This window comes from Barbus barbus (genome assembly GCF_936440315.1).
Source record: "Barbus barbus genome assembly, chromosome: 21".
NCBI lineage: Eukaryota > Metazoa > Chordata > Actinopteri > Cypriniformes > Cyprinidae > Barbus > Barbus barbus.
In genome coordinates this window covers 19608286-19634331 of record NC_136749.1, presented here as the reverse complement: position 1 = coordinate 19634331, position 26046 = coordinate 19608286, and the positions used below count along the sequence as shown (strand labels likewise).

The window sequence follows — 26046 nt, the reverse complement described above, 5'->3', positions numbered from 1 at the left end:
ATTGCGTTTCTTTTTTGGTTGTGTTGTGAGCATTTGCAGCGTGTGTGTTGTCAAACTGAGGATTTGTTTTCTTTATTTGCAGCACGTTGAGCTCTCTCGGCCACCGTAGGGTTTTGCCTGTTTATGTACACATTTGCATTTCACTTTCAACTGAACCTCTGATGATTCAAATTTTTCGTTGCATAAAGGTTTCATAGATTCCATGATTTGATTTGGACTGGAGACTTTTTGAATTTGGTGGGGTCTCTGTAAATTCTTCCCTAATATAGAACAATAGGTTGTTTCTCATGGTGCAAACATCTAATGATACATCTGTGGATGTAGGGCTTTCTGGCACACTTATTCAAGGTTACTGTTTGACCCACTTTTCAGTTTGCATTCACAGAGAGGGCAGAACAATTCCTGAGGCTCAAAAATGTCATATGATGCGTTTAAGTACAATGAACAACTCTATTTCAATACTCTCAACAGAGTATGCTCAAATTACCTGCCTAATAACTAAAAAAAATAGTAAAACTATTGATTTTACTGGAAGCTTTGTGTTCATTTGAATATTAGGCTAATGATTTTCTTTGTTCTTGAAGTATTTTATAGGGCTCAACCAGCTTAACAAAAAATTATTCAAGAATGTTTGGTTAATATTACCTAAATGTAATTTCCGAATGTCTTCTGAATGTTCAGTTTTTAAAGTGGTTTAACTGCACTTTTTGTGGACATTAGCGAAAATATTATGGGAACATTTCATTTTATGGATATTTACGTTATTTACCTCCCAATTTTGCAATTATGTGAACATTATTTTGAATCCAACTACAAACAGAAAAAAACATTCCAAGAATGATGTATGAATAACGTTTTGAGAACATTTTTAATTGACACTGCACCAATACATGCTAACCAACCAGATTCCAAGACCCAACAAATACCGACTGAATTTGTGAACAAGTGCCAACAACCAACATCTGTGCAGTGTGAGTTTGCCTATAAAGACCAGAACCTTGAATGTTCTATTAACGTTATTGGAAGAACAAATATTTGTAACAAATTTGTAAATAACCTTGCCAGTTTAGCCAACATTATTGTGGTCTTCGTCTTTCAAATTAGCCTACGGTACTACACACAAAATGACCTCAGTTTGATTATCCTAGGAGAATTGCAGTGACTACTGTAAAAGAACCTCCATATTTTGTCAAGATGACCACTGCATTTTTGTAACAGTGAATGCTTTTCTGGGAAGATATAATTTCTAGACGGTTTCAAATTATGGCTGAAAAAAAAACTTAAAGCTGAACAACTGTAAAACGCATGTCTTACATTCTTTTCCTTCCACACTGACTGCTGCTCACTGCAGCAATATGAGTCTGTCTCATGCTTGCTGCATGTGTCTCTTATTAGCCATACTTATGCAATTCCTTATGTGTATACAGCAAAAGAAAGAGAAGAGAGAAAGACAAAAGCGTCCTAAGGGATGCAATATTCTTTGGATACTCTCTCTGTCTGTCTGTGTGCATGTTGAAAAGGCCTGTTCTTTTAATACAATGTCTTGACTCTCTATGGCTTGTGTTCAAAGTGTTTGACTCCCCACAACTGCAAAACAGGAACAGAAACCATACACTGGGTTTGAGTACATCAAACAACAGCACTGGTTAAGAAAATGTAACAATATTAGACAGCTATACTTACAGTGATACTTTCCCTGTCAGGTGTCACAGTTTCAGTTCTGGAAGAGGTAAGATACTGTTTTCATTATGAATAACCGGTTAAATCAAGTTTAAATCATTTTTGTGGTCACTTTGACTGTTATACATACATGACTCACGCAAGCACGCAGTAGAAAATAGTAAACTGCACATACAAAAGACTTATAGAAAAAAAATTGTATTTTATTTCCAGATTTGTCTTTTTCATTACTTTTTTTTTTCATCTTGCATTTTTCCCACAAGGTAAATTCAACATAAAAAAAAAATAATAATTAACAGCGGTACCATGAAAATGTAAAAAAAATAATAAAAAATAATGTTTATATAATCATAATTATTAACAAACAAACGACATTAATAATTTTAATAAGAACACGATAAAGAAACATTATGAAGGTAAGCTGTTCATCTCATGCACCCTTTCAGAGTGGTAAAGTCTTCCAAAAACAAACAAACAAGAAAAAAATAAAAACAGATCAAGAGTTTTAGCCCATTGGGCTTTTAGTATCTAGCTACATGCAAAGACATAAAAGTGAACTTGATTCTTAGACATTCTCTCTGGCATAATGTTGTGTACGTAGACTAAACCACGGCCTAAACTCCTCTGCCTGGTGTTTGAAATAACACAATGAGGAATCCTCTGGGACGTTTGGGAATAATTCAGTGCCACAGTGTGTGCCAGAGTTATAAATCTCACCTTTTTTGGAATATACACATTGTTTGTTGCACCTGTTTTTAAGTTAGTTCAGATTGAATGATATGTGTTCTGATGTCACATCCAAAGCTCTATACAGATTTGTTGTCATTCAGTGCTGAATTTCGAAATGATTGTTTCTTTTTTATTTGCACTTCATCCCTTCTTCATTTTCTTGTCTTCATGTCCTTTGTGTTCCTCACAGCGTTTTGTCACTCTCTTTCTTTAGGTGGCTGCAAAGGAGGGCAAACGTTAAAGATGAAAGAACAAAAAGACTGCATTGTCGACGTCAAATTTGATATGGTTGTATAGGTAATGGCGAATCATGCTTACAGCATTGATGAATTTTATACTGCTTAAAATAAAACTGACAAAAATATCGGCCTTAAGTGTTAATGTTGAATAAAACTTTATAAATGATGTTTAAAAAATCAAGCTTTTCAAATACAATGCTAAATGTCAATGTGAATGCAAATAGGATTTCTCTTTAGGATTATGGGTGATGTAGTTATTCTCCGGAATTTGGCTATTAAACAGTTTTGCTGAAATCTCACTGATTTGTGGCTTTCACAGAATCACTTAATCTCAGAAGTCATGGTAGGTCTGTCGTGAAAGACTGATTGTTAAAAAATTTCTCTATGAAAAAATGTTCAACTCTAGATATAGGTATCAACATCAGTGATATTGGGTTTGATAATTCAAATTGCATCCAAAAAAAATTGTATATCGCCAAGTATACAGTATACATCTATGCACTCACCTGTAGTACTCGTCCTGGGCGAGGGAGTGATGATGATGGTGGTGGATCCACTGCTGTTCCAGGGCAAGTCTCTGGAACTGAATCTCGGCACTCTGAGCCTGCTGCATCGCCTGGAGCTGGTGTGTTGCAGACATGGATCCACCCAGAGACGAGGACTGGGGCATCTCACGGAAAGAACCTCCTGTACACAACAAGCAAAACAAGTGCAGAAATAATTTAACACATAGAACAATAAATATATTGTAACAGAACATCATCACACCTCTTACCAAAGAGCTGCTGTCGAAGTACCTCGCTGTCAGTGAGGGAGTGTGCCAGGATGGGAGGCCCAAGAGCAGCCCCTGGGTATGGCAGGCGGGCCAGGGGAGACCCTGATGCCAGCGGATCCATCAGGGGGTGTACCCCTCCCGCGGCTGCCACCCAAATACGTAACAAAACAAAAGTGGGAAATTTAATAAGAGTAGCACAGTTTCACAGTGGCACTGTAGGTAAAATTATTTTGCACAGGAACAGTGCTGCCATTATTCTTGCTGTTCACAACTGATTTTACTTGTAGTCTGTCGTATTTCCGAGTGAAACTGGACATTTAGCTGACAGTAACTGTATTGTTTATGTTGCTAAATTTGTTACAGAAGTGATACTTTTATGGCTGCTGTGATGTCGATAGCCTAAACAAGAAAGTTTCTTCAAAAATAATTTTATTTATTCATGTTGTTTCCAGATCTACAGCCTTTTTATTTTTACTACAGTGGAAAACAAAACAAAATGTTTTTAAGAATGATTAAATTGTTTCGTCCTTAAACTGAAAGTTAACAGAGTATAATGTAACACTTGACCCCATTGACTTACATTGTATGGACTAAAAAGCAGTTGAGACATAATATCTTATTATCAAAATATCTTCTTTGTGCTTCACAAAAGAAAAAAAGCAATATAGATCTGGAAGATGAGGGTGAATAAATTATGGAAATTTTTTGGGTGAGCCATCCCTTTAATTGTCACTAAACGCTCAAGTTACGAAAAAGCTAAGAAGAAAATATAGACTGACACATTTGTCAACTGGGTGATTGTATCTGAAAGAAGTACAAATCATTAAGCAGTTTAAGTATTTTGTTGTAGGTTTTTTGTATGGTGACGATAAATGGTACAAAATTTAAGATGTAAATATAATTTTTAATGGAGAGAAATTACAGATTAAATATATTATATTATAAATATATATATAGAAATTGAATATATTAACAAAGGCTGAATTTAACAAAAATGTGAAATTTGCACAATTAGTACCTTGCTGTGTTGTTTTTCCTTTCTCATATATTGTTTTTGTATTTGTCATCTTTGTCAGAAGTATGTTTGAATTTTAATTGGTTATTTAATTTGGTTATTAACACTGAATAGTTGACCATCCTGGCCCATCCCTAATATTGACAGAACTGAATTTTTTATTCTGCAATACTGTGTGAGTGTATGTGTGTGTATGGTGAATACCTGTGTCCTGCTGGTGCAGATGTAGGTGAGAGTGAATATGTGAATGCTGGTGATGATGAGGAGTCACGTTCAGCATCTGTAGCCGCCCGAGAGAATCTCCTCCTCCTGTGCCTCCTGCAGCCGCTGTGCCTCCTCCTGCTGCTCCTCCACCTGTCCCTGTCCTTTCCCTATCCCTCTCTCGCTCCCTCTCTGTGGTAGGCATCACTCTCTCCCTTTCTCTCTCCACGCTCCTTGCACGTTCTGTGCTGGGAGGAGTGCGAACGGGTGTGGGATATCGTTCAGAGGGCGTAGCCTGAGTTGGGAGGGGTGGGGGTTGACAAGAAGGGTGTGTATTTGGAAAGGTAGAGTGTGGAGAGGGGTGATGAAGAGATGAGGCAGTTGGAGGAGGAGGAGGTGGTGGGGGAGGAGGTTGAGGAGGAGGGGCGGGGGCTGCTGGTGTCACTGGGGCTCCGGCTGGAGCCTGGTGGGTGGGGAGTGTAGCTGGGAGTATAGAAGAGGTGGGTGGGACTGACAGAGGTGGAGGGACAGGATTTGGATTCCTAGCTGCTGCGGCTAAAGCTTGAGGGGGTGGTGCAGGGGGTGGAGTTGTACCATAAAGGGCAACCTCACTACCAGGAGCTCCACCTCCAGCCCCGCCCCCCAGCAGCAAGGAGTGTGAGTGTGCGTGCGAGTGTGCGTGTGACAAAGCTATTGCCGGGTCGGCTAAGGCTCCAGCTGTGTAGACACGCTCCTCGCTCTTAAACTCAAATCCTGGCTTCACACGCTCTCTTTGAGCTGCTACAGCATGAGGGAATCCTACTCCTCCAAGCCCCGCCCCAGCCAACCCGCCAGGTCCAGGACCATGCCCTGGATGGGCGGGGCCTCCCTCCAGCCCACCCCCATACAAAAAGCCCAGAATGGCAGCAGCCGTGGCAGCATCGGCTGGAAGGTGGTGAGGGTGTGCGAGAGCTGGGTTTTGGAATTGAGACAGGAAAAATGAAGGATGCACATGGGGATGAGCGTTAGCATGTGCATATGCATGTGCATGTGCATGTGCGTGTGCATGTGCATGTGCATGCGGGTGAGGGTGGTGGTGAAGGTGGGGATGGTGTACCTGTGCACGACTGGCAACACCCAGTGGAGACATGGCGTGAGGACGGGCATACTCACTCAGGGTTCTGAGGGCTGGGGTATCAGGCCCCAAGTATGGACCCCCAAGCCCAATGCCAAGAGCACCCTGAGGGCCTCCAACAACTGGAGAGCCCCCTGCCATGGAAGGAAGGAGAAGAGAATGAGGAATGGAATGAGAAAGAGAGGGATGCAGAGGATGAGAGGGGTGAATGGCGTGGGGGTGTGAGGCATAGTGGGCATGGTGGTGCTGTGGATGGGCTGCTGGGTGTGAGGGGTTCACAGAGGATGAGGAAGATGACGAAGGGTCAAGAAGGATGGAGGATGAAGAAGGAAAGAAGAGCGAAGAGCCTTGGCGTGTGGCTGTAGCTCCTAATCCTGCACTTGTGCTACTGTCTTTCTGCTGAAAAGAGAAAAATGTTTCTAAGGAATCTGACAAGTAATGTGTAAAGAATAATTTTAATAATTTAATCATTTCTAATAACTACAGAAAAACACTTCATTTTTGGAAAACAAGGTGCAATATCAGGTAATAATCTTCTCAAGTGCATGAATATAGTATTAAGAATGTTAAAATTAGACATAAAACTAGTAAAAACTCTGAGATTACTGAAATACATTTTTTGCAATGCTACTAACAAGCTCTGCTCTTCGCTTACCTGAAGATGTCTTTCCAGGTCTCTCTCTCTCTCCTTTTCTCTCTCTCGTTCCCGCTCTTTCTCTCGCAGGTCTCTCGCTCGCTGTTCAACCTCTCTACGAGCACGTTCTATGGCCTCGTTTCTCTTTTTCCAAAGCTTAGAACCATCAAGCGGAACAAACAGAACATCACTGCGGGCGCAAGAGTTCCCACTACCCCGGTCAAGAACCCTGTGGAACCTGAAACCAAAGAGGTTTTATCTTTTCCATGAGGTGAACAATCATCACACATGGCAATACAACCAAAACAACATGTTTACCTAATCATGTGGAACCAAGTTGTGTGTTATATCTCTTAGCATATCAGGTTATCTTCTAATCTTATGTGTTTCCCTGACAATTGATTATACATTTCTGTACATGTCAAAAACTGTACACGTAGTCAGTGCCAATAGCCTAATGGGCAGTGTGCTGACATATAGCGCAGTTGCGAGTTCAAGTCCTGGCTTGCGGTCCTTTCCCAATCCTGTCTCCCACTTTGTTTCCTGTCAATATATACTGTTCTATCCTAATAAAAAGGCAAAAATGTAAAAAAAAAATCTTAAAAAAGGTACCCGTTTCACAACCGACCAATAGCCATGTGATATAAAAGTGGTGTTGTAAGATTTCTTAAACACAACTATAGTAAGATAGCTAAACTAATTCAATCCGCTGACAAACAAAATATGGCTGAAACTACACACAGTTATGTTGAAGACTGTCATCCAATAATATGACACCATTATATTGTGCATCTCTATTTTTAATATCAACAGCATGATAGTTCTGATCTGTTTGTATTCTTAATTCACCTGTTTATGATGTTTAATTAGATTTCATTTTTATGAAACACCTAGTCTTACCGAGCTGATTGGCTGGCATGAATTGGAATGTCAACAGGTTTTGGTTCTGGGGAAGGACTTTGGAGAACTGAAGGAGGGCTCTCCAACTCCTCCCTCTCCTCTACTGGCTCCTCCTTGATGACAGGTGGTGGCACTGGGCCAGAAGATGAATCAGAGTGACCATCTACTCCAACAGATGTGCTGGGGGTTGAAGCAGGGTTGTTATGACTGGGGTTACTAAGATGCGGTTGTACTTTAGTGTTTTGAGGGGAGTGCAGTAATGATGGAGTGCCAGTGCTATTGCTGTTGTTGGGAGCATTGCCACTGGCATTGCTATTTCCATGGTTACCGTTGCCATGGTAAGAGCTACTGAAAGGAGTATGACTGCTTGAAGTGCCATGGTAAGGAGTAGGTCTGCAACCTGATGGACAAGAGGTGGACACACCCGATGCAGGAAGTGGTACAGAAGGAGCAGAGGTTGATGGAAAAGGACTAAACCCTCCCATAGAATTGGTTGAGGGACTGGGAAGAGGAGAGAGAGGGGTTGGTGGAGTCTGATTGGATGAAGAATATGAGCCCTGTCGAGCATGATTGCCTGGAAGGGATGTAATGGATGGGGGCTGACAATGTGAACTAGTGGAGGGTGGAGGAGGTGGAGGGGGATAAGAAGTAGAGGTGGGATGACCAGGTCCAGAACCACTCGATGAGGGAGAAAGGGATGGAGGGTGATTGCGATTTGAATGAAGAGCAGATGTAGTGTTGTCCTTTTCCCTCTCTCTGTCTCTGTGCTGCATAGGCAAGGCTGTCTGCCCAGGATAGTGAGGGTGATGTGGAAGTGGAGTTCCTCCAGGATACTCCCGAGTAAGATTTGGGGCCAGTCCAGGTGGGCTCGGGAACTCTCTTGGCACACCAGAAAGTGGGACAGAAGAAGAGGTTGAGCCAGGGGGCGGGTAGGGATCCTTTGACCCTGGAGCAGGGTACTCTCTTAAATAGTGTGGAGGGGGAGGAAGGTCTGCAGTATTGGAGGGTGCTTGGGGGGTCTGTCCTTGTAGTGTCTGCTTTACATTTGCATCCATTGGAGAGGAATAGTCTCTATTTGTGGAGATGGAATTTGCAGAGGAAAAGGGAGGATGACCAGAGCTGTTTTGTGGTGAACTGACTGGGTCACGGTTCACCAGGGTCGCCGAAGGTAAAGCAGACGGTGGGGCACCTACAGGTGCTTGGTTGGCACTACCAGCATAATTGTTACTCCCTGCCTCCCTAACTTGGCCTGCTAAATCCCCCCACCTACTGTCCTTGTCTCTTGGATGGCATCCACCCCCTCCACTGCTTTCAATTCCGAACTCTCGGCCCTGTGCTTGAAGCTGCTGATTTTGCAAAGGAAATTCCCTCCCAGTTCCTCGATCCCGATCTCTAAACCCTGATCCATATTCCCGACCACTCTGTGGTCCTGCAGGTCCATCCCGGTTTGCACTATATTCTCGGTTCTGTCCAGGTAGTGAATTCCCAAAATCCCGGCCCACATTAGAGTTGGGTCCTCCACCACCAGAAGTGCTACCACAGATGCTACCGCTGTTGCTGTTTACATTGCTACTGCTATTACTAGCAGGGAAGTCTCTGTTGCCAAATTCCCTCCCACCCCTCTCCCGTTCAGCTGCAGTACTATACCTGGGCAAGAACTCTTTGTGTGGGTGGGGATGAGGGTGAGATAGGTAAGGTGGGTGGGAGGAGTGTCGGGTGGAAGAAGGAGAATTGTACACAGAGGGCAGCTGTTGCTGTACTGGAGGCTGCTGGCTTGGATGTGTGTGGTGGTTACCTGGATAATGTACATATCCCCAGTTGCCAGGACAACTAGAGGGAGGTCCCCCTGACCAGCTGGTGGGGGTGTAATGGTGAGAGTTGGGAGGAGGAGGAGGTTGCTGGGGAACGGTACTAGTTTGTGGAAGCAAGGAGGGTGGAACAGACTTATCACCTTTCTCTGGTTGGTCTGCTTTACTTTCCCCACCTGGAGCATTCTGCCCCACTTCTAGAGGTTTCAGGGCAGGTGGAGGTGGGAGTGTTGGTCCATGACTCACATTTGAATTCCCATGGGAATACTCAGCTCCTCCCACCCCAGGTTTCCCACACTGAGCGCTTGCTTTAGAAGGGATGCGACTGCAGGTGTGTAGCGTTTCGGGACCACCAGTACCTGTGTACTCCACTTTGTTTGCAAGTTTGGAATCTAGGGGGAAGTATGACTTCCTGTTGCTGCTTGCATCACTTGCATTGTCCACCATTCCACGATGAGATGTATATAAGGATGATGAGGACTTTAAAGAAGACAAATCTCCCTCCATTCCTCCCTCACTGTCCCTCTGGTCCTCTGGTCTGCTATCCTCACCTCTCCCTGAGCCTCTCCGATCCTCTGCTACACATTTTGATGTCCCTCCATCTTTGTTTTTATCACCCTGCTTAGGGAAATCTGGAGAGTCAGATTCAGAATCCAAACTGGCCAAGGGAGAAGCAGAGAGACTCGGAGAAGAGGATCGATTGTCCTGGTCAATGTCCCGTCCACTGCTTATGCTGCTGCTACTGTTGGCTAAGCTGCCTCCAACTGAGCTCCGACTGCCTTGTGATTGGCCATCCTCATTGTCACTTTCTCTTGATTGACTGTTGCCTGATGTTGGAGGTGGAGCTGAAGTCGGAGTGTTAGTTGAAAGGGGTGGGCCTGGGGGATTGGAGGAGTCCTAGTGGCAAAATCAAATATCATTATATTTAAAAATGTTCAATCTTATGGAATTTTATTCAATGTTTCTAAAATTGTATCAGTACCTGGACTTTCTGTCTTTTGGGCGGTGGCACATTCTCCTCCCCTTCACTTTCTGATGAATCATGGCCTTGAGATCGACGGCTGAAACGTCCAACAGCCAATTCCTCTCCGGCAGTTCTTTGCTTAATAGTATAATTTTTAAGCATGATGTGAGGCAGTTGCATTTTTACATTTAGTATAAAAAAAAACAACAACAAAAGAACAAAATTGGCTCAAAAGCTGACAAGCAAATGCAAAACAGTCAACAAAATATCTTAACACACAACACATACAGTAAATGCACACTAGTGTGGAATACTGTGAAAAAGCTTAATCATGAACATTCAGGATAAGATCATCTAAACACAAAAAATGAGGCATGAAAGAATTCAGTGATAAGAAGAAAAAGAGATGAGGTGGACCAAGGATGAGGTTATCAAAAATTAAGAAACTAGGACAATGGAGAAGATCATAAAAAAATACATTAAGAGAAATAAAGACAGATGGAGGAAAATACAAGAAATCTCACTGTTTGCGTTTCATTGCGCTCTGCTCGGGAGGGGCTGGGGTGCGGACGTCTACCCCTCCTTTCCTCGCTGCCCCCCCTTCTGCGTCCACTGCGAGCGGGCATCTGTGGCCATGCCCAACATGACCGAGGGAGGGCAAACAGAAGAAAGAGAAAGAAAGACAGCATGACAAAATTACAGCGTAAGACAATTAAGTCTTAATCAAAACAGTTAAAGTGACCGAAAAGGAGTAGGAAGTTAAAGTATGTTTTGTGGAAATACGAAGTAAAAAAAAAATTATTTTAATAAATGGTACCATCTAATATGGATATCCAAGTACTTTTTATTAACAGACACAAGTGCTCTTGGTTCAAATGATTCTGACTGACTTAAATATTCATATCTACAAGTGGTCTACCTTTTATTGCTGACCTCAGTATGCAGTAATGCCCTCACCGATTCTTTGTTGGTTCGGGTCTTCATGACTAGCTCTCTATGTGGTCCATTCCTTCCAGTCAGCCATTACAGAAAGCGGGAGCGTGACCACAATCAGGACGGTTGGCCTACAGGCTGCCTATCATAGCATTAAATCTTTAAAACCTGGAGGGAACAGAGTGAATACCACTGGAGTCAAATTAAATTTAGGCTATATTATATTATGTTATATTATATACACTACGTGTCTGTCTGTTTGTTATAAGATACTTAATAAATCTATCAATGCTACCAGAAAAAGGTAAACTGTTAATTTAATTTCCTTCTCAAGTAATATGAAGAGGTGATGACATTGGTCCACTGTAAGTGAAAAATTATCATATAATGTTCTTTGAATTATCTATCATAATCATCAATCAACTGTGTAATCAACGCAGTGTCTACAATTTAGACACTTCTGTTTGCAGTAACAGTGTTGGGGAACAGTAATGCTATACAAGAAAAATATTTTTGAGTGGACTGTATGGTACTTCAGAGGGTTTGTGGTACTCTGAAGCTGAGCTTTAGTCATCAATGTTGAATGGAGCTCTGCAAAAAACCGTCCACTGCAGCCTGCATAGGGAGAGGCACTGCTTACACCGAAAGATCAACATACACACAAATCTCTAAATACAACATGCACAGAAATACATACTTAATCATATTCAAACACACTTATGTATGTACATAAATACTCACAAATACATGCTTTATGTTGTAAAAATAAGAAAAAGTTTCCATTTACATTTCAAGTGTTAAATATGAATTCAAACACCTTTTAATGTGACAGAAACTATTTTGATTTCCTCTGTGCAGAAATTCTTACCACTGTCAGGGAGGATATTTTGACTGGAATTTTCTCAGTTATACAGTTTTTTTTCCCCATCTTTCTCTCCTGCTTATGATTTCCTTCTCTTGTTTCTAGCCTGCTTCACTGACAGCAATGTATTTTTAATTTTAAGGACAGATATTTTTCTTGAATAATGTTTCCATTTCCATTCCAGTCACATTTTTCAAATTCTGAGGCACTTTGGCCTTTTGAACACATGACCCACATTCTAAACTAAACCATGAGAGACACTACATTTCTTCATAAAAGAAAAACAGAGAGAGAAAACCTACTTGTTTGAGAGAGAGAAGGAGGATAAATAATTAGATGGAGACAAAAAATACATAGTGTGGATAGGAGGTTAACTAAGTCACAGTCTCACACACACACTTCATTTATTGTGAATGAGACTATATATAGCACTCTAACAGACTCAGTGAAGTGAGTGAGTGTATTTAGCACCGCCTTCAAAACTGCAAAAATGTACATCTACACCCAAACCACTGAACACAAGAGAAAAACCAGTGCTTATAAATATTACATATAAACAGATTTACAGGCTTCTGACAACCAACACAATGAATACTCTGTCTACTCCATCATGACTACAATTAACAAAATACTCATTTGTAAAACAATAATTATTTCTAGTGCCAAACACACAAAGACTGCATCTTGTACATATCCCATAAATGTAAAATCAGCATATTTGTGATCGAATTACGGTGTGCACAAGGTAATATATCCAAATGACAAACAATAAAGGCTGCCAGCACTCTGTCTACAGGTGAACCTTCATTCATCAGGAGTCCATTACCAAAATCTTGGCCAGGCTCCATGCATACCAAAAGCCTTCCACTCTCTCACTGCAAATACATGCAGTTATGGAATCAGCAATATCTTCATTACAATACAGTATACATACAGGCACACATCATATGGCAAGCAGTTTAAACATTTATTCTTTATACTGGACTATTATCTATTTCTATGTTACTAGTACTTATTTGTTAAACATTAATAATTTATTAGAGACTAGTATCTTTTTTCAGTTTAGTAACTATTCATTAGATACTATTATTGTTCTTCACAACACAAATTGTAAAGTTACTGGTACAATTTAGTCTTTGTTGTTACTGATAACAAATTGCTCATTTTTGTCATTTAATCCTGTAAGGAACTGTAGTTTGGGTATCAACTATACGCTTCAGACTAATTCATATACCAGTTGTATCTATTAGTACCTATTTGAATATTTGCTTGGTTTCAGTTTTACTACTACCCATTTATCTAGTAGGCCTATTAATATAAGTATAAGTACTACAAGTAGTAATACTAGTAAGATACTAGTATTAGAATCTAGTCCAATTTCTTATTCCACTAGTTACAACTGTTCTTGTATTTGTCAGTATTGGTCAGTAATGATGGCTATGGCACAGTTTAATTAAAAAATCCTACGCGTAATAAACGGATTATAGACTAGTATCTAATATACTTGTTTTCTATTCAAGTAGCACTAGAAAAATAGAATTAAATGCTAATAACTATTTGAATATCATGAATGATTTGAAATACTTACTAGTACCCAATGAATAGTTACTAGTAAAACTGAAATAGCTGACAGCAACAACTGGAATGCATACTAAATACATCACAATAGAATTGAAAATCTATGCACAGAATCTCTAAATAAATCAATGGTGAAAAAAATTCCATTTGTTACCAGTAACAATGGAATAGTTACTTGTCACTGCTTGGATACTAGTATTTAATGGATAATTAATAATTAATAAAACTGAAAAATAGGCCTACTGTTCACAACAACTGGATTACATAACAGTAACGCCAATTTAAAAAGTACTAGTAACTTAGCCTAATATGAAGAGTACCAGTTAGTTTTAAGGAACGAATGTTAAAACGGCCTGCCACACACATACACAACACAAATCATACACTCTGTCCCCCTCTCATACACATATGCACAAATATAGCTGGAATTTGCTATGATTCCGAATTCTTTAGCACGTAAAAGCACAATGCCAAAAGGTGGGGTGAGTTAGACACCCGAACGTGCATCATCGCTCGGCCACGCACCGCAACGTTCCTTTCTTCCATTCTTCTGCTGCTTGTTATTGATACGCATGCAGAGGCAGTGCTCTACTGTACTAACTGGACGACCTCTGGATTACAGTTCTCAGACAATACACTGCACATTCAATCCTGACAAGACGAAGAGAAAGGGTTGCGAGTAACCCCCCTTTCAGTCTTTTCCTTCTCATATGAAGAACATTTGGGATCAGAATGGCGAATGGCATTCTTGTCGAGCTCCGTGGAATGTGAGCACTCGAGACCTGCGTGGCTACCCACCCCTGAAATATGATTTCAGCCCAATCTATGCACATTAGTAAAGCACAAAGACGGGTGCGCGAGGTAGGGGGAACCATCTGAGCATGGCCAAAGAGTCAAATATAAGCATCCATTTTCTCCTCTTCTTACCTATAATATCCAGCGATGCGTATCTCCCTTTCTTTCTCTCTCCTGCTGCCGTTCGTACTGTACATTGACCTACACGCGTTCAAACATACAGGCAACTCGATGCACGGAAAGATTTACATTGTTGCGGCTTCGCAAATAACGCAGTGTTTTCCCAGCCGCTCCCCCTGAAATCGGCGCAGAAAACGGGGTGCAGCTAGCTGAAGACTGTACAAATTGATGCGTACGTTTGATTCTTCCCCACCCCCTTTTCTTTCTGCCCCTCTCCCGCTCCTCTGTCAAGACGACTTGCACTCTTTTGCAGTCTGTACGGGCACTAATCTTCACGGAGGGGTGAGCGAGGGACGCACGACCACTCGAGGGTGAGAAGGGGCGTGATTTTCCTTATTCTTCAGGGAAAAGGGCAAGGTAGGAAAGGAAGCCAAGGAAAAGGGAAGGAAGAAAGATGTCGAGATAAGGGTATTCATTCATTATGAAAATTACTGCTTATTTAATTGTCGATTTAGACACTTAATTAAGGAAATTAACCTAGAACTGCTTGATTAGGTAATGGGCACTAATTGGGCCTAATTGTACTGCCTTAATGAGGTAGGGGTGCCATTATTTCTGCAAAGTTATAATTTGAAATAGGCTATTTCGTTCTTCAAAACCTAAGCTTCCATGTTTATGAGGCTTATTTCAAATCTACAGATTGTTCTCAATTAAAGTCAACATGGAAGATGGACCTCGTTTACTTTCTTAGAGCAAGTTCCTGGTCTTCATATATTTCCAAACAAGAAAAGAGTCTGACTTTGTAACTTTAGTCAAAAATTTGAAGTCTTTCTCTTCCTGTGAAACAACATTCCTTTTTGCTGATGTCATGAAGGCCGCACTGGTTATTGGATAATATTAATAATAGCTACTTAGGGATTGCTCGAGGAAACTTACAATCAGTCTGGCTTCATTCTGGCATATAACGGCCATTTTTTTCCCCATCCAATAAGTTTTTAATAATATAAAAGGCCCACCAACACCCCTAAAATCTGACAACATACATTTCTTAGGCCAAAATCCCACAATTAATTAGCAAATATATATATATATATATATATATATATATATATATATGTATATATAGGCTGGTCTAGCTAGCTGTGTGTCCTGGAGTAAACAAATGAGGTATTCACTATCACAGTGAGACCATGAGTTCCTGTTATAAGTCAATGAGTGGACCATCTCTGACTTACACAATAATATAACACATTATTACAAAAGGAAAAAAAGTTGCAAAGAGCAATTCACACATAGGCCTACTTTAATGTGTCTTTACAGAAGCTAGGCTCTGAGCTGGTTCTGTTTGAAGACACAATGTCAAATAAAACAGTACTAAAATATGTCTTTGTCATTGTGACGGTGCATATATTTCATAATTCTATCATTTGTATTTTCTATTTATAATTACAGGTTTTAATGTTCATTATAGTTTCAAAAATAATTTCCTAAGATATTTTATTAATGCTTTTATCCTGCAACTCTGCTTTTTATGGAATAAGCCACTTTGGATTTAGCTTCTCTGCTGCCTTTGCATTGTAAAGATGGCATTAGACTAAAAGAGCTTCCCCAAATCTGTACTTTCTTGTTAGACTGCAGTGGAGTGACCAGTCAAGCGGCCTCTCTCTCTCTCACACACACACACACACACACACACAATCCATCTCCCTTAGTCTCTCTCTCTCCTGCTGTTTTTTCTTCCCTTTCGAATAGACCTCTGTCCCGGCTCCCATTGTGTTGTAACCATGGTAACCACCCTTGCAGAAGTGCGCGTGCGTTATCATGTCTGCTGTCTGACTGTAAGCGCCCCATCCACCGTTTGAAGCACGAGAGGCTGAGACTGGCTGCAGAGCTGCTTTGCATTGATTTACTATTGCAGGTGTTTTAACAGGGAGCGGCGTTCACTCACGGTTTGGAATTAGTTACAGCACAACATCACACGATCAGCATTCAGTAAACAACCTGTAAACATGTGACTGAAAGGAACATACGTTTATATTCATATTATGCATATTTCATGCTTATAAATCTGTAGCAACTAAATATCTGGTTGTAATAGTAGTGGTTTAATATAGATTAAAATAGTCTATTAATTCATGCTTTTATATCTGTTTAACCTATTAATAATTAGTCGAGGTTATAATGTAGTTGGTCTATAAAATGAAACTGTATTTTTTTAAAATGATTAAAACTAGCCTAAATGTTTTCTTTTTTCTGTTTTGCACTTTAAAATTATAAGGCAGTGACATCAATATTTAAATTAGATGTGCGTGATACTGCTTTAATGCAACAATGTAATAAACAAGAAGAAAACTAGTAGCTAATTATGTTTGAAACATAATATTGCTGTTCATTTGCCTCCGCTAAAAATTGTTTCGAACAAACCCAAAGCAAAATCAATTTGAAGGAATAGGTTCAGTGAATAATTCACTCATTCATTTATAAAGACAGCAACTTGTCGCCATCTACTGGCTTAATGAGGTAACTGTCGAAAGAGTCACAAAAATATCAACCACTAATGTACAGACTGATATTTTGTCTGAAACATGCAAATACAGACAATCAGAGTGACACAAATAAAGAGACTCAGTGCCTGCTGAACTGGAAAACGCTAGAACCGTATCCGGAACTAAGAGTTATATTTTGATTACTTGAAACTTTATACAAGTTCCCTCAATAGGAGAGATGCAGTATGTGTGCATTATGGTTTCAAGATCAGACACATTGTTTAAACATTCTCACTTGTCCTGCACAGCAGTGTTTCAATAGTCTTTATAGCCATCTCTCATGTCCCAGAGCTGATCACACTGACCTTCAGCAGCAGGTACTCGAGAGTTTTCTACTGTGGGAAAGTCACAGATAGATTTCACAAAGTTTTCAAAAATAGTAGAAAATTAAGGAAAGACAAGAGCAAAGAAATAACCTGCCTAAATAGATCTAGAGAAGTATTTATGAAACACTGGACTAAATTGTATATTTACCATGATTTGGACCATATAAATATATAAAATATACATATATAATAGCAGATTTCTCTCTCTCTGCCTAATATATATATATATATATATATATATATATATATATAAAGCTAGTGCAAATACCATGTAGCTAATATTACCAGAGCTTGTTGCTGCGCAAATCAGATCAAAAAGAAAAACAAACCATGCAGACAATGAAACTAACAAGTGAAGTCAAATGATGTGCACTGGGTAAATGATGGGTTAGGCTGAAAAGAACAGGTAAATAGGGTTAACTTCTATTAGCACACATCTGTCTGTACAACAATAGAAGGATAAATCATAAACTAACACAGAGCCTTTATGTGAAAAACGATGAGAAAAATAGTAATGGAAAAAAGTGGATGAAGCTTGCACTGATAGAGACTGAACAAACAAATGAATACAGTGAAAGGTGGAGGGGAAAGAAAGAAAAAAGGTAAAAAGAAGATCAGGAAGATAATTTACTAACAGTAGAAAACTACGTGGCCATGTATTACAGAGATTGTTCTATGGTTAAGTGATGTACTCACAAAAGAAGTCTACGGGGAAACCATAATAAACATTAAAACACACAAGTTATACATTTTAGCATGAGACATTTGTTAACAAATTATACCCACAAGCATTTTTATTACCATGTAAAGCCAGTAAATAGGGGACCACACAACACACAAATAATTATATTATAAATATTAGCTTTTAAACCATTCAAAATGCATTTCCCCAATGAAGTGCATTACTGCAAAAACAATGTTTGTTCATATTTCAAACTATTCCAAAATATTTTTACAATTTAAAATGCTTTCTGTTTTAATATATTTTAAAAGTGTAATTTATTCCTGTGACGGCAAAACTGAATTTTCAGTGGCCATTACTCCAGCATCACATGATCCTTTACAAATCATTCTAACATTCTGGTTTCGTCCCCAAGCAACATTTCTTTATTACCAATATGGAAAACAGTTGTGCAGCTTAATGTTTTAATTGAAAAGTTCAAAAGAATAGCATTTATTTGAAATGGAAAGATTTTGTAATGCTGTGAATGTCTTTACTGTCACTTTTAATCAATCGGCATCTTAGCTGAATAAAAGTTAATTCATTTATTTTTTTTTAAATCTTACAGACTCCAAATTTTAAACAGTAATAAATAAATAAATAAATATATATATATATATATATATATATATATATATATATATATATATATTTATTACGCAATAATTAATAAGCAACAGTGGGATCATTAAGCATATTGCTGACTATCAAGGCATAGATGTAACACAGCACAACCAATGATGTAACAAGGTCTTTTTTATTAGTTAATAAGTTTAATTAGTCAGCATTGTACAGTTAAACCCACAGATAACCTAGTGTAAACACAAACATATGGACTTTACGGTGAGGGTGTATGTGTGTGTGTGTGTGCACGCGAATATATGTGTAGTGTATAATTAAATATTTGGATATTGAAATATTGGAAGCATGAGAATTCATTTAAATACAAAGATGTCTGTATGTATGTATATCTCACAAGGTTGAAGAGCTGTCTGAATTATGATGAATGCTGGTGTGTATGCTTCGGGAGTAGTAACGTGATATGAAGTACACAGGCCAGGCCAAATTCCACACAGCAGAGACGCAGTCTAAAAAATTCAGCCTGTGTTATGATACCTCATGCCAGCACACGTCCCTGTAAGGAGCTGACTACACATATTGAGACAGTTCAGATCTATCAAACATTTGACCCCTCAGTTATAATTTTCTTCTCTATCCCTCACTTCACTCTTCACAGCATCAGTTAGATAACGTCACCTGCAAACAGATGCACAACATGTAAAAAAAAAAAAAAAAAAAAAAAGGCTGAGTATAATGTACAAATTCAAAGAGACAAGTTTAATTCCTACCTCTCACCAGTCATAGCGCGGGCGGGAGTGAGGAGGATGGTGGCGTGGTGACTCGTGGCGGGGCGAGGGAGAGGAGGAGGAGCTCGGAGGCGCTGTCAGGGCCAGCTGCTGTCCAACCCCTGCACTCCGCTCACGCCCATAGTCTAAACTACGGGCATTAGGGGGGCGGTACCGGCCCACCTCTCTCCTCCACTCTTCATCAAAGGCAGCTGCCTCACCTGAAAGAGTGATTTTTACAATAGTGAATAAGAGCATTTCTTCACAAAGGTCCGAGACGACATTTAAGCAGTTGCCTGCAGTTACAGGAGGAGGAGAAAAAAAAAAAAAAAAAAAAAAGAGAGAGGGATTTGGCTCACTCTCTTCCAGGTTGAAGTAGTCCTGTCTCTCTTCACGGTCTCCTGTGAGACGGTTCCTTGAGCGTTCCATCACATGACCTCTCTCACCAATATGATGCCCTATAGCCATTCGCTCCAGCCCACTCGCACTGTCCCGCATTGTTTGACGCGTCTCTCTGATCTAAACCAAAACAAACATACGCAATTTAAGAAACAATCATGGGTGATTCAACAGTTTTGACACTTCTACGCGTGTTACTACAGGAAAAAAAATATTTACAAAGCATCGGCAATCCAGTTTAACCAGGCTATCACTGTAATTTTTTTTTTTTTTTTTTAAGAAATTCTGTTGCCAAATGCTGGGATCATTGCAATAATAATAAAAATGGAAAACTCAGATTACGCAGATTTAGGTCTCACAAGCCTTAAGTACCACATAACACATTACCGGCTCTTGGTTCACGGAGTCAGATATGATGAAACTAATGACTTGTGGTTCAGAAGGTCAGATTAATTGAGAAACCGTTTGGGATTCATTTATAAGAGTCAGGAAATTCTAAATTCTCTTGTTGCAGTGTATGTATTTGCATAAATAAAATGATCAGGTTTAAATCGGCGTCATTCGCTTGAGAATCGGACATCACTAGTCCTTCTGTGTGTTTTTCATTATTAAAAAAAGAACTGGCTAATAAGACTAAAGACTTCCGATGGGTAACAATATAAGTTTTTTTCAGAACCGAATAACAAAAATGAGTTTTTGGCTTTTTTTTAATTCTTTTTATTGACTTTTATTTTAACTACTTATGAATGAGATTCATATATAAATTATGCTGACCAATGACCTGACAAACACAATTTTCTTTTAGAAAATGTCTGTTGCCTTTGGTCAGCATCTGTCAGCGCAGAGCAAACTTTAATCATGAATGTCAGTGCTGTTTGTCTGGTACAATTATGTTTTCATTCAACATTTTCTAGCTAGCAGGACTAAAGTAATTTAGCAAATAATGATCAAATGACGGAGAATGTCATGGGTATGGGTATATACCCGTTTCTGTGCTATATATTCAAGACTGGGGTTCAAGAATCAATCACTGTCCAATTCCCCATCATGTCTATTGCATAATACACTCTGTGTGTCCATGTGTCTCTTACACCCCCTGGAGCAGTGAGAAATTCACTGGTTTGCTGATAGACTTTAGGTGCTCCTGTGTCTGTGGAGGAGTACGAGATGACTGTGGAGGAGGAGAAGGTCTGGCAGTTTGGAGTACCAGACATTCGTTCCTACAGAGTAAAGAAACAAAGCTATGAGAGTGTGATAAACCTCAATAATTTGTGCAATAATTTTCTCTCAAAATAAAGAGAATTAATATAGACTTTGACTTTCAAGTTGCTACCTTTTAGATTTCACATTAAATTAATCAAAGGCTGCACTTATTCCAGTTTAAGGGGATAGTTCACCTAAAAACTAAAATTCTGTCATTAATTACTCACCCTCAAGTCATTCCAAACCTGGAAGACCTTCGTTCATTTTCCGAACACAAATTAAGATATTTTTGAGGAATTTCCGAGACCTTTCTGACCCTCCATAGACAGCAAGGATCCTTACACGATCAAGGCTCGGAAACATAGTAAGGACATCGTTAAAATTATCCATGTAACAACCATAATTTTATGAAGCTACAAGAATACTTTTTGTCTGCAAAGAAAACCAAAATAATGACTTCATTCAACAATTCGTCCCCTCCGCATCATCCTATAGCACCATTTTGGAGAGTATCACATACACAGATACATTGTTTACATTCAGATCAAAGAGTAAACAACGTATCCACGTAAGGTGCTGCTGACACAGAACAGCATAAGTTGTTTACGTATGTGATACTCTCCAAAATGGCGCCAGGGTGACATGGAGGAGACGAATTGTTGAATAAAGTTATTTTTGTTTTCTTTACACATAAAAAGTGTTCTTGTAGCTTTGTAAATTACGGTTGAACCACTGAGGTCACATGGATTATTTAACAATGTCCTTACTATGTTTCTGGACCTTGATCGTGTAAGGATCCTTGTTGTCTATGGAGGGGCAGAGAGCTCTCAGAAATCATCAAAAATATCTTAATTTTGTGTTCAAAAATGAACGAAGAACTTACAGGTTTGGAACAACATGAGGGCAAGTAATTAATGACAGAATTTTAATTTTTGGGTGAACTATCCCTTTAAAAACTGTAAACGATAATGCACCCTTACCATTAATAAATGGAATGTTCTTAAACTAAAAACCGCAGTGTTTCAATAAGGCTGTTAGGCCACTCTGAAACTCACCATGTTCTCCATCATTCCACTCATCATGCTGAACATATCCATGAAACCTCCACCCTAAGAAAAAACACAGAAATCGCAAAATGCACTAATGTAAAAATTTGCAATGCTGCACCATATCTGCCATTAATCAAATAAGTGAACTTCTTTGTAAAGAGTCAAGACTTCATACCATTCCCATCATGCCGAAGGGGGCCAAGGCTCCAGCTTGTGGCTACAAAGGGTAAAATATGGACAATTTAATTTTCAATACAAGCCTAAAATCACTCATAAACACTGAGAAGTACAACTGAGACAAACTGCAGAGATGCTGAATTTAGCATCAAAATGACAGTAAACATTAACAGAATCATTTAATCCTCATGTTGTGTTCTGGTCATTTTGACCAAGACAGGGTTCTCTTTTTCCAGAAAATGCTAATTAATGTTATCAAACTGGACTAAAAATTATTGATTTGGCTCAAAATTATCATTGATCATTTATTGCCACCTTGTTACACTTGTGATGTTCACAGTCAAAAATGACCAGCCCACAAACACTCACTTATGAATTTCTTGTTATGCAATATTACTACTAAACATTGGATTCAATATTTTTATTGTACTAACTGAAAGCAAACAAGAAAAAAAAACAAACAAAAAAACAACTTTTTTTGACAGTGCGAAATGACAGTGCTCTGGCATAGTAGATGCATGCGTGGAAGCGATCTAAACAATGAGTGACGTATACGCGCAACAGATCTCTTCTGCGCATACATCTACTATGCCAGGGCATGTTAATGAGTCACGCGCCAGCTGTTGTGAATGCGCTCGGGACAGTTGGACAGTGCGGCAGATCAGAGGTAAAAAAAAAAATGATATAAATACCGTTCAGTTTCTTGCACAGACCGACTGTTTCGTGTCTTAAGACCTCAATGTATTGTCATGAGCCGCAGGGTTTAATTTGGTTTTGTCCATGTATGTTTATTTTGACTCTCAAAGCCGTGGGTCCCATTGACTGCCATTATATGACTGACAGACTACAAAAATCTTTGTGTGTGTTCTACTGAAGAAACAAAGTCACCTACATCTTGGATGCCCTGGGGGTAAGCAGATAAACATCAAATTTTAATTTCTGGGTGAACTATCCCTTTAAGATAGTGCTATTAAAATATCAAATTCGATATATAGTTTATTAATGCAGGCCCGGTTTCACAGATGGGGCTTAGCTTAAGCCAGGACTAAGTCTTAGTTAAATTAAGATATTTAAGCAGCTTTTATAAAATGCCTTAGAAGAAAACATTACAGGTGTGCATCTGGAGATGGAACAATGGCACTGACATATTTTAAGATATGTCAGAGCAAGATATTTTCAGTTGAGACCGTTCAAACATGCATTTTAGTCTGGAACTAACTTAAGCCTTGTCTGTGAAACCGGGGGATAATGTACTACAAGGCAAGCATGTGTCCATGAACATAACGAGCAAACTTTCACATTTCCTCCCATACAGCAAAACGCTTAATGTGGCATAATGGACTAAGATCTTAAAGACCAGTTTATTCTAAATGGGAAAACGCAAAACTTTGTGCGTTGCGTTTATTCTGGGCTCACCTGCTTTTCTGTACATATTAATTATGTTTTAATATGAAGAGGAGCATATTGATTTTGGTCTTTATAATCTTAGTCTGTTATGCAACATTTTGCGGTATGGGAGGAAAACACTATATACATATATTTATAAACGGTATATTGAATTTGATATTTTAATAGCATCTTAACACATTAAGCAATATTAAGTGTTTATGCTTTTCTACGGGAGGAAAGCGCTTAATGAGAGACTTTTGCGCATTGCTTTCATATTCTGCTGTTCTGCGGCCACAGATTTGCAGGTCTTGTCTTTTTCTCCTACAGATGACTTGCAGGACCCTGTACGTTATGGTACTAAAGTAGTTTTAATCATTTAACCACCACAGCCTCTTGTCTCCATTGGCAACACGCACAATTTGTGTGGATTGCAATTAACGTCGCAGGAAGTGGAGAGTGCAGGTGCCGATTGCAAGTGACACTGTAATTTAATTTCCATTTCCTTGTCTTCACCACTTGGCTACTTGTGTAAAATGTTGAGAGATTCAATTTAAAAAAGAATTACTAAATAAAATAAGACTGCAAGTGAGGTCACTTGCAGAAGTGCAGGTGTCTCAGAGTGCAAGTGCATGTCTGCAACCAGACACTATTGGGGGTTTTTAAAAACAGATCATTTTCGATCAGGAAGAACTTAGCAGAACAATTTTTGGACAATGCAAGGTTTAAAAATCTGTAAATCAAGCCCTTTTTACAGCCCTAATGTGTACCTGCATGCGTGTACGTGGATGCTGGATCTGAGGGGTGAGAGGAAACGGGTCCATCCCAAAAGACCCAAAGAGACTCCTCATCTGGTGTCTGTGTGCTGCGAATGGATCCCTGTCACAGCATAACATGCACATCATTTTACAGTCAAAAATGTAGTTAATTTTAAAGCACTAATGGATTATGATGTTAACCTCAAACACTCAAATACATGTCATTTTGATAGTACTTATACTCACATCATGTATGGGTTGTCATCCACATCATTCAAATAGCGAAACATTGTTCTTCTTTCTTGGTTGGTTGAACTTGCGCCAGCAAATAAACTTCCGTCTCTTTAATCAAAATCCAACACAACAGCAGCTCAGGAGCTCGTAATTGGTCAACCAATCACCAACTTCCCTTTGCCAGATATGCGAAACAGTCTCAACTGGAGAATTATACAATCCGCTCTATCCTAATCGCAACACAAACCATCAATTTATCGAGCGAGATGGATAAGACACCCTGATATACTAAAGTAGCTCTGCAGAACATTTATTCCTAACGTTACGCGAATACCGTCGAATATTCCAGACAGGTGCTAATCCATAACGGCCTGCGAGCTATTTCTGATTGCTAGCCTAACATAATAACATGCGTGCGGAAATGATTGTTTACAACCACGGCGGGCTTCGGAGAAACAAGTCAAGGTGAATTTTATCCAGCTGGCGAGAAAAACAGCAGCACGCAGAGCAGACGGACCGACGGAAATAACCTCCGCAGATGAGCACAGGAAGACAGTATGACAAAGGAAACAAAACCTTGAAAATCTTGGGCGAATATCTTGCGCTTCTGAGAGATTCACGCGATTTTTTTCTGAACGCACTACATCAGAACCGATGCCGTGTCACGCGCTGTCACTAAAAAACAGAGTCCAGTGAAGAAGAGATGCTTTTGATGGGAAGCATCTAGTAAAACAGGCACAAAAGCCAAACGTCAACAGAAAAGAGAGATGGGAGGGGGAGGAAGAGGAGGGGAAGAGCTCTGCGCACATTCCGGTGAAGGAAGATAAAAGTTTAAGCGCGGCTCTCAAAATTACTGGTTTTGGCTCCGATCCCATTATATTTTGGTCATTTGTATGGAGGTCATTTTATTTTTAAGTGGCTCTCCTGGTTCTCACATTTGAGGGTTATCTTATTGATTTTACGAGCATTATGTGATGCTTAGGCATAAACTCATGCATGTTGTACAATGTTTTGGAAATGTGAGGAAAATAACGAGCTGTATGTAGTTAATGTCTTTAGTGCTTGTTAATTTATCTTTGTTTTATTTTTTTATTTTATTAATATTATTTGGGCTTTTTTTGTGAGTGCACGTAAAACACGTACTGAAGATTTTGCAATATTGTGTGCAAAATATAAAATACTAAAGTACCAATAAATGTAACTGCATGTGTGTGTGTGTGTATATATATATATATATATATGCAGGGGGCTTTTATCATGTTAAAATACTTATTTTATCTATCTGTCCTTTGTTGCAGTGTTTAGAAATTGAACGCGAAGAGTGCATTTATTTAATATCAATGTATTTCTTATTTATATTATATATAATTATATAATAAATATAATATATAATTAAATTTTAAGATGAATTTCAAGACTAAAAGGAACACTCCACTTTTTTTGGAAATAGGCTCATTTTACACCTCCCCTAGAGATAACAGTTGAGTTTGACCGTTTTTGAATCCATTCAGCCGATCTCAGTGTCTGGCGGTAGCACTTTTAGTTTAGCACAGA

General features: G+C 39.3%; 2 protein-coding genes across 6 annotated transcripts; both read right to left on the bottom strand.

The window, feature by feature from the left end:
- Positions 1–846: 846 nt before the first annotated feature.
- LOC306887483 (uncharacterized protein) lies at positions 847–14524 on the bottom strand. 4 transcript variants are annotated; one of them, XM_079445231.1, is made up of 11 exons: positions 14360–14524; positions 11017–11160; positions 10584–10685; positions 10078–10197; positions 7288–9992; positions 6409–6625; positions 4643–6152; positions 3424–3567; positions 3155–3335; positions 1684–2627; positions 847–1587 (listed from the first exon to the last, which is right to left on the bottom strand). In XM_079445231.1, the coding sequence occupies exons 2-10, from the start codon at positions 11041–11043 to the stop codon at positions 2594–2596; spliced, it is 5040 nt and encodes a 1679-aa protein (XP_079301357.1). In that variant the 5' UTR covers positions 11044–11160; positions 14360–14524; the 3' UTR covers positions 847–1587; positions 1684–2593. The 4 variants fall into 4 exon arrangements, with proteins under 4 accessions (XP_079301357.1, XP_079301359.1, XP_079301356.1 ...); XM_079445233.1 differs by having other exon boundaries at positions 10979–14524; XM_079445230.1 differs by having other exon boundaries at positions 11017–14524.
- A 4154-nt stretch (positions 14525–18678) lies between these two features.
- mlf2 (myeloid leukemia factor 2) lies at positions 18679–25336 on the bottom strand. 2 transcript variants are annotated; one of them, XM_079444235.1, is made up of 8 exons: positions 24505–25336; positions 24271–24379; positions 22113–22154; positions 21944–21997; positions 20777–20905; positions 19646–19805; positions 19297–19507; positions 18679–19197 (listed from the first exon to the last, which is right to left on the bottom strand). In XM_079444235.1, the coding sequence occupies exons 1-8, from the start codon at positions 24546–24548 to the stop codon at positions 19194–19196; spliced, it is 753 nt and encodes a 250-aa protein (XP_079300361.1). In that variant the 5' UTR covers positions 24549–25336; the 3' UTR covers positions 18679–19193. The 2 variants fall into 2 exon arrangements, with proteins under 2 accessions (XP_079300361.1, XP_079300360.1); XM_079444234.1 differs by having other exon boundaries at positions 18680–19197; positions 19290–19507.
- Positions 25337–26046: the final 710 nt, after the last annotated feature.

Coding starts and splice junctions, on each gene's coding strand:
- LOC306887483 (XM_079445230.1), bottom strand. CDS start 11,043: ATGAAGACCCGAACCAACAAAGAATCG. Junction 6,626..7,287: donor CATGCCAGCCAATCAGCTCG/GTAAGACTAGGT, acceptor CTTTGGTTTCAG/GTTCCACAGGGTTCTTGACC. Junction 6,153..6,408: donor ACCTGGAAAGACATCTTCAG/GTAAGCGAAGAG, acceptor TTCTCTTTTCAG/CAGAAAGACAGTAGCACAAG.
- mlf2 (XM_079444235.1), bottom strand. CDS start 24,548: ATGTTTCGCTATTTGAATGATGTGGATGACAACCCATACATGAT. Junction 21,998..22,112: donor CCTTCGGCATGATGGGAATG/GTATGAAGTCTT, acceptor GTTTTTTCTTAG/GGTGGAGGTTTCATGGATAT. Junction 19,806..20,776: donor TTCTCACTGCTCCAGGGGGT/GTAAGAGACACA, acceptor GTTTTGGTTTAG/ATCAGAGAGACGCGTCAAAC.